General features: G+C 49.2%; 1 protein-coding gene across 1 annotated transcript; it reads right to left on the bottom strand.

The window, feature by feature from the left end:
* Positions 1-6,683: 6,683 nt before the first annotated feature.
* Positions 6,684-8,566, bottom strand: LOC120847451 (serine/arginine repetitive matrix protein 1-like). The gene has a single exon (XM_040219237.3). The coding sequence runs from the start codon at positions 8,452-8,454 to the stop codon at positions 6,775-6,777; it is 1,680 nt and encodes a 559-aa protein (XP_040075171.1). The 5' UTR covers positions 8,455-8,566; the 3' UTR covers positions 6,684-6,774.
* Between the last annotated feature and the right edge of the window lie 255 nt (positions 8,567-8,821).

The following is an 8,821-nucleotide window of genomic DNA, read 5'->3' as shown; positions in this document are numbered from 1 at the left end:
TCCAAAAATTAGAAGGAACGAGGAACGATCTTTCGTCTCTTTCTTGAGGAACGTGTACAACACTGCTGGAAAGCATCACAAGTTGTCACAGGCACTTATTTAGCCAGTCTGCCTGTGAACGTCGATTTCGTCACTATTCTTGCCCTGGACTAGCACCGTAAACACAAAGTCACTAAACGCTTGTGCTTGATTGAGAGACACTGCATTCGGTGCAGAACGTAGTTTCCTTCCTGCTATGGACAGTGCCTTTAAAATAAAGCCGGAGGAGAAACAGAAAAAAGCCCCATGACCGAATAAAGGATGGAGACTATATCTTACAACCACATGCATAAAAACAAGATGTATTTTCGCCCACAAAATTGTATTTAATTACATTTGTATTTGAAATACACCCGTTTTAGTATATAAATACACACGTCAAATACATTACCCAATTTGTAATTAAATACAAAAGCAAAATACACAAAGTATTTGAAATACGTATTTCAAATACTTGTATTTGAAATACTGCCTATCCCTGGCTACAGTTATGCAATCAATATTGACTACTAGTATCAGTCCTAAAATGAGAAAGAACATCACTTGTTCGGCCAATTTACAAAAAAAAGCGAGGAAAACGAATTTATGAATTATAGGCCAGTATGCTAACCCTCAGTAATAAACTATAGTGGAAAGGCACATTACCGAAACACTCTAAGTTTTATTGCAAAAAAAAAAAAAAAACGTTATACTGACTCCCACACAATATGGATTCAGAGAAAATATAGGAACCTCTGATATTTTACAAAAGTTTTTTTTCCGAATATGTTGATGAAAACTTCGAAAAAAAGAAAATATGTGTTATCTTTATTTATAGACTTTACAAGGGCAATTGAAACCATAAATCGTGACATCTTACTACAAAGACTATAGAGTGTTGTGATTCGTGGAAAGGTATATAATGTTTTTAAAAATTACCTAACAGACATGGACCAGTAGTAGAATTAGGCTTTAAGTACTGCGAGCAATTAGAGGTAATCAGAAAGTACCTCGAGCTACAGTACTTGGCCTACTGCTCTTTATTTGCTACGTGAATGAACTCACCCAAGTTAAGCTAGAAAATGAACTTTTTTTTTAAATTCTCAGTAATTGGATATGCGCAAAACGATTAGAAATTAGCCATGGCGACAGTACAGAAAGACATTTATGAACGTTGGAGCACAAATAATCAAATAATTATTGATCCCCCAAGAACGCAAATAAAAAGCATTAAAAACCCGAGGGGACAAAAAAATCTTTTCGAACTACCAGCAAATATACACGGAAAAATTGTGCGGATCATGTCAAAAAACCTAGGAACGCAATTCGACAACCGTCTTAATTGGGATATTCATATCGAGAAGGTTATGTGAAAAATGAAGAATTGAAATGAAACATATATGTATCACATCGAAAACCTTATTTTAAGTTTCCCACTTAAAATCACCGTTAGAAATATCAACGCTACAATATAGTATGACAGTTTACGAACAATGTCGCCATATTTGCAGCTCAAAAAATTTATTCCGCCCAAAAAAGGATCACAAGAAATATTAGCTACACCGATGGACTTAAGGTGGTGCAGAATAAATGTGGAAAGATCTTGAAATGCTACTGTTTAGAGATAAAACAAAATGTGTGATTGGGGCTGAGGGTCGATTAAAAAAAATTAACCCATATCATCGACACCTTTATTCGACGACCTATTTGATTAATCGGTTTCGTTCATTCTCACGCATATGATTCTTAAAAAGTCATCATTATATTTTTTTTCCTTCGCTGAAAATGTGATAAACGGTAAATGAAAATTTCAGGTTTTAAGTCAACTATGAACAGTAGTTGAGAACAGTCAAGAGCCACCCACACTCACAAACTATTACATCAGCCGCATAGGCAAAGAAGTTCCGTTGATATTCTTCGGCAATAGCGAATTCCTGTTTGTTCACAACATTGTCTGCTGCGCTAAACGGTCACCCACGCGGTGGTAAAGTGGCCCGGACACATATAACCGTCTCCACTTGCTTGGAGTTACAAATGTCTCTACTACAGTTTACGTAAAAATTTCACCTAAAGTTTGCCTTCATACAGGAGTATTCGTCCAAGTCCGCGTGGGGGAAGGGTAGAAGTTTTACTTTTCTTGTATGTAAAAATTTAACTCATTAACCGGTAAGAAAATTATCGTGATTAAAACATTAATCGATTAATCTGTAGGTTAATCGATCAAGCGCCAAGCCCTAGAGATTTTTATAAAACAGAATTTAAAAAAGTGAACAAAAAAAAACACTGGAGTTATTAAGGAAAGAGTATTAAGGCCGAATAGAAAGGATATGGAACCCTTTATCCATCCAATATACGAGAGGCGACAAAAATATTACGTGCCAAAGATGTTCCATGTGTTACCCGAAGAAATCCTTCCTATAAAATCTCCCAAAACAAGCCCTCAAAATGACGACAAATATAAAAAGGAAATAAAAAAGCGGAAACGTTAAAAATAAAGCCTATTAGGGAAAAAGTGACCTCGGGTGAACTTTACTGATTCGTATTTCTTAGCGGATCAAGGACTGTGACGACACAAACCGATATGGTTCAATTAACTCTTTAGTATGTCTAGGTACAGGTATCACTCGTTTTCGTACTTTGGTTGTTGCGAATACTGGAAAGAATATGAAAGGTTACTAAAATAATGATTTTTTTTGTTGTTGTTTTGTTTATTTTGTTGAACATCCAAAACCGCTACTGCGTGGGACGTACAAGTCAAGGTCCCACGCACAAGCCGTCTTGGCTTATGTGAGAATTAAACTGCAAAATGTAAAAACAAATAATGAATTGTATTGTATAGTATTTTATTGTTTGTATTGTACTGTATTTTACTAAAAGTCGCTGCTCTTACGCTGTCCGCGCCCTGATCCCTTGGTGGCAGCCGGTAGCACATAAAGCTCGCCAATGGTACGGTTTTTCCTGGCTGAAAACCCGCGCCGTTGACGATCGTCCGTCTATACGGAGTGCAAATTCGTCCGCTCCTTTCGCACTTCGTGCGTCTGTTTACCCTGCAAATGCGCCCACGTTCCTTTGTTTCCTCCCGACCACAACCAATGACGGTGCTTCGTTGCCTGCTCCGTCGTCGCGCTTTTCTTGAATGTTCTCTATGTTGCCTTTTCAGTGGTAGGAGGGAGGAAAAACTTTATTTGTCTTAGGGTGATTGTTGAGCGGGGAGGATAGGGAGCTTATCCCCGCCTGGTGGCTAGGAGTCCATGGACCCCAGCGACCCACTCAGCCCGTTGGGTGACCCTGTCCTGAAGGACCGGGTCCGAGCTGAGCAGCGTGGCCTCCCACTGCCCCAGGGTAGCAATGCCAGGCCCGTCGGGCCAAGGGTCCTTCGGGCAATTCCAAATGATATGGGTTAGGTCTGCCCTCCCTTGGCATAGCACACAAGAGGGGGTGAAGAGGCCTGGGTGTATATGGGAGTAGAGGACCGGATTGGGATATGAGTTGGTCTGGAGCTGTCGCCACGTAGTGGCTTGAGCTCGAGGCAGGGAAGGGTGTGGGGGAGGGTAGATGCGCCGCCTTAGTCGATAATGGTTTGTGATCTCGTGGAAGGTGACCAATCGGTCCCGGGCCGTGCGAAACTCCATCCCAGGAGGTGCGGGGTCCCCAGCCCGGTCGGTGAGTCCTCGGGCGGAAGTGTGGGCGGCCTCGTTGCCAGGAAGGGAGGAGTGCGCAGGGGTCCAGATTAGGTGGACAGAATGGTGAGGAGGGTGTGTGGTGAGAAGGCGTAGGGTGTAGGGGGAAACTCGCCCCTTCATGAAATTACGGATAGCTGTTTTGGAATCGCTAACGATTGTGGTGGCGGAGGTGTTGGTCATCGCCAGAGCAATGGCGAACTCTTCTGCCTCTTCTGAAAGTGTAGTGTAAAGAGTTGCGGAGGTCAGAAGGGAGCCTGCATCGTTAACCGCCGAGAGGGCAAACGCCTCTCGGCGGGTGTATTCAGCGGCGTCGACGTAGGCCACGTCCTCTCGGCCGCCGAGTCGCTTATGGAGGGCCTCGGCGCGCTTAAGGCGCCTCTGTTCGTGATATTGAGGGTGCATGTTTCGTGGGATAGGAGAAACCTGGAGTGATTGGCGGATATCGAGGGGTAGGGAGCATTTGTGAGATGGGTTGGATGGGAAGTTAATCTGCAGCGACGTGAGGATGTGTCGGCCTGCCTGAGTAGTGGATAGCCGTTCGTATTTTGCGGTGAGATGGGCCTCGGCTAATTCCTCGGCCGTGTTATGGACTCCTAATTTAAGGAGTCTATCGGTGGAGGTAGAGGGCGAGAGGCTGAGGGCCGCCTTGTAGGTTTTTCTAATAAGGGCGTTAACTTTGTCGAGCTCTGCTCGCTGTAGGGGAAGGTAGGGAGTGGAGAAGACAAGTCGGCTAATCACAAAGGCTTGGACCAGCCGAAGCATCTCCTGCTCCTTGAGGCCATGATGTCGTGAGGAGATTCGATGAATGAGTCGGAGCGTTTGATCTACGCTTATTTGTAGTTTTTGTAATGCTTGTGTATTCTTGCCGTTGTTTTGGATTAAGAGGCCCAGAACTCGTATGGTAGGAACTTCAGGGATGAGATGGTTGTTTACTTGCAACCTGATTTCGGGAGGGGTCGTGGCCACTCTGCTGGGGCGCAGTAGGAGGAGTTCGGACTTTTGTGGAGAGCAAGATAAGTTGGCCGCTCCCACGTGTACTGCTATGATGTCCACGGCGGATTGTAGCGTGGCCTCAATGTGTCCATCGCTGCCACCTCCCATCCACAGCGTAATGTCGTCTGCGTAGAGACTATAATGAAGTCCCGGAAGGGTGTTAAGTTTAGCCGGAAGGGGTAAAAGGGCTAAGTTGAAAAGGAAGGGGGAAAGTACGGAGCCTTGGGGGGTACCGTAGCTTCCCAGTTGTATGGGATCGGAGGTGAGGGACCCTAGTGTAATGGTTGCCTGCCTGTCAGTTAAGAAAGCCTTGATGTACCCGTACATGCGGGGGCCTGGGTTAATGGCGGCTAGGTTAGTAAGGATTGCCTCGTGCGAGACATTGTCAAAAGCCTTGGTGAGGTCGAGGCCTAGGATGGCTCGGGTGTCGCGAGAGCTAGTGGGTTGTAGGATTTGATGCTTAAGCTGTAGCATCACATCCTGGACTGAGAGGCCGGCTCGAAAGCCCACCATCTGCGGAGGGAGGAGATGCTTGTCCTCCACGAACGCCACGAGGCGATTCAGGGTGACGTGCTCCATCACCTTCCCGGCGCAAGACGTGAGCGAGATCGGCCGGAGGTTTTCTAAGGCGAGGGTCTTACCCGGCTTTGGGATAAAGATAATTTTTGCGGTTTTCCAGGCGGGGGGAAGATTGCCTGTTTTCCAGCATTCATTCATGTATCTTGTGAGGGCTTCTATGGATGGGTCATCCAGGTTGCGAAGGGCCTTGTTAGTGATTTGGTCGGGGCCGGGCGTCGAGTTGGTATGAAGCTGAAGCAGAGCCGCACGAACCTCGGGGACCGTAATGTCCGAATCCAGGAGGGGGTTACTGGATCCTGCATACGGGGGCAAGGAAGTAGTCCGGGGGACGCCTACGTATCGCGATTGGAGTTCCTGGAGGAGTTCGTCCTCAGTCCCCGGCCATTGGTGCAGGAAAGTATTAAGTCGATGTTGCTGCTCGTGCTTGCTTGAGGTTGGATCAAGGAGGTGACGAAGCAGAAGCCATGTGCGCTTAAGCCCCAATTGCCCTTGCATCTTGTCGCATATCTGGCCCCATTGTTGGGTTAGTAACTTCAGAGAATATTCTTCAATTTCTCTATCTAAGTAGGCTATTTTGCGGCGTAACTTGCGGTTGTGCCGCTGAGTTTTCCATCGCTTATGTAGGCTGGACCTCGCCTCCCAGAGACGAAGGAGGCGGGCGTCTATTGCCTCTAAGTGGGCTTCGTCTGGGATGTCCGTGGTGTTCAGTTGAATGTCTGTTAGGAGAGTGGAGGCCCACTCTTCTAGGTTGGTAATGGTTTCGGTTGCAGATGCCTCTCTACTGGCCCTAAAGTCGTCCCATTTAGTAATGCGGAGGCGGTTGCGACGGGATTTTCCAAGGCACCCCCCTACCGTGGTTTCAAGTATGTAGTGGTCACTACCTAGCGGTTCTCCGAGATTTCGCCAGTTTAAGAGGGCTGTGTTGTGTGTGAACGTTAGGTCCGGTGTCGTGTCAACCGTTACGCTGGTACCTATTCGTGTTTGCTGGAGGGGGTCCGTTACCAGGGTGATACGGTGTTGTTGCGCTTGGGTCCATATATCCCGACCCTTGGGAGTGCATGTCCTGTAACCCCATGCCGTGTGGGAGGCATTGAAGTCTCCCACTATGACCAGGCCGTGAGGACCCGCCTCCCTTAGGGCACGCGAAAAGAGAACGCCAAATCTGTGTTTGCGAGCCGACGGGGGGCTGTATACGTTTAGGATATAGAGACGGGGGTCGCCTTTCCGCTGCGGAAGGATCTCCAGGAAGTCGTGCTCGACGTCAACTCCGCCAAGGCTTTTGTATGAAGCGGTTAGGTGTCTACGTGTGAGGATGGCGGTATTGGGTTCCTTATGATCAGGATTTTGGAAAGTTCTATAGCCGGCAAGTTTGACCAGGCCGCGGGTTTCCTGAATCGCTATGATATCGGGGGGTGTTTCGAGGGATTGTATGTAATGTTGGAGATTGCCACGTTTCCGTCGGAAGCTGCGGCAGTTCCATTGCCAGATAGTGGTTTGGTGTCTACTGAGGCGTGGCGGGTGGGGGAGAGGTAAAGCCATACTCAGGGATGCACTGTTGGAGGTAGGGTGTGGATAGTGGGGGTGGTAGAGGATTGGAGGACCCTGCCTGGGATGAGAGGTTGGTGAGTTGGTCCATTTGACCGGTGAGTTGGGCCAATTCGGAGGAGCGCTTTGAAACAATGCCTTCGATTGCCGTAAAACGGCTGTGAACGTTTTGCTCTAAGGTTTGCAGTCTGGCACTGAAAGTGCGAGACATTTCGGTCATTGACTCTGAGAGTCGGCGTAATTCGTCTACGATTTGGACGTCATTAGTATCGATTGCTCTACGCTTGGTAGGCTGGGCGGCGCTATCAGGCGAGGGTATGGCGACTGCAACGGGTTGTGGGAGAGGGACAGGAGTGGGTGCTGGAGGGGTAACCTCTTTCTGTTTAATTAGGGTTCGTAATTCAGTATTTTCCTTCTGAACGGCAGTGATTAATTTCGTGAGGGTTTGGACCTCTCGCCGTAGAGCCGCGAGCTCGTTGTCTCTGGCATCACCACCCGTGGAACCGGAGGCCACATTAGCCCAGCTCACCTGTTTGGTGGCCGCTGGTTGTCGGGGCGGCTCGTCTTGCGGGACCTGGCGCGGTTTGGACCTGGATCTGGATCGTGGTCGGGGTCTGGAGTGAGTACGGGACCGGGATCGAAATCCGGGCTCGGAGGGTACTGATTTGCGTTCCCTGGACCTGCCACGGGGGGGCGGTGGGGTTGAACTTTTGCCGAAATCGCCGACCGGGCGTTGTGCCTGACGGCGGCGAATGGCAGGGTGTTCTTGAAAGCGTTTCTTGCACCTCGGGGAACCCGTGGGGTGGGGTCCTCGGCATACGGCGCATTTCACTTCACAGTCGTGGTCAGTGGGCGGATTGTCGATTCCGCAGCGTGGGCACTTATTGGCTCTCGGTGAGGGGCACACATCTGCCCTATGCCCGATCTTCCAGCAGATATTGCAGGCCTCCGTCTTGTGTTTGAATAGTACGCAGCGGTAGGGGGCCCCGTGGTAGCTGACCCAGTGGGGCACCTCCGGGCTGTCGAAGACTATTAGCACGGAGTTAGTTTTTCCCATCCGGCGGGCAAGGAGAATAGCCGGGTCGTGATTGTAGTCGATTAGGTATCGGCTGATGTTGTCCGGTGTATCGTATTCTGGAACATCAAAGATGATTCCGCGTGAGGTGTTGGCAGGATCTGCTACGTATGTGGCCAGGGGATAGTTCTCCTCTCCGATGCGTAAGGTGTGAAGGTTGAAGTACGTGCGCGCCCGCTCTTCGGAGGGGGTGCTGATTAGTATAGAGTTTTGAGTAGCGTTGATTCGGATTTGGTCAGCGCGTGCGGCGTCGTAGTTGGTCTGGGCAGCGTTGAAGATAAGGTCTTGCAGCTTGCCTGTGCTCATGGAGCTTAGGTTGAGGCCACCACGTGGACGAATGACGATCTTGTAGTCGTCGTCAGGTAGTCTTGGGAGCTGCGGCGGGCGCGGCTTGGAGCCAGGCCTTGGCGAGCTGCGGGAAGCCAGACGCTCGGCTGGGTTCGATGGCTTCGGTGAGGGTACTTTCGGCTGTCGAGCCTTCTTTCTGGCCGTATGGACTGGGATCCAGTCCGCATTGAGGTCCTCCGGGGCGATGACTTCTCCCTCGACGACGACCTCCATGTTGGGGCAAAGGGCTGGCAGATATTCGCCGCTCGTTGAACGAGACGCCGATCTCTCCGCGGACGGGCGGCGGCGGGCCGACGGATCGGGGCGGTGTTTACGCCAGGATCACGTTCTCCTCCGGGGTTCGCGGAGCCCGGAGAAGTCGACCGTTCTCGGTGGTGCCTGGAACGCGTCTCTTTCAGTGGTAATCCCTTCCGTTCCGATGCGCCAGAGACGCATTTTCGAAACCTTGCTCCCCGTATTGCCCCTATCTTTTTTTCTTCCCGCGTCACTTCTTTTTTTCGAAAACCAATTTTCTCTCTGTCATCCCTTCGTTGTTGTTCTCTTCCGTCCACGTCACTTATTCGCAGCACACCTCTTTGCG

This window comes from Ixodes scapularis, unplaced genomic scaffold (assembly GCF_016920785.2).
Source record: "Ixodes scapularis isolate PalLabHiFi unplaced genomic scaffold, ASM1692078v2 PGA_scaffold1__304_contigs__length_218370807, whole genome shotgun sequence".
Lineage (NCBI taxonomy): Eukaryota > Metazoa > Arthropoda > Arachnida > Ixodida > Ixodidae > Ixodes > Ixodes scapularis.
The sequence above is the reverse complement of the archived record's forward strand: the minus strand, read 5'-3'. Positions and strand labels throughout refer to the sequence as shown.

Coding starts and splice junctions, on each gene's coding strand:
- LOC120847451 (XM_040219237.3), bottom strand. CDS start 8,454: ATGGAGGTCGTCGTCGAGGGAGAAGTCATCGCCCCGGAGGACCTCAAT.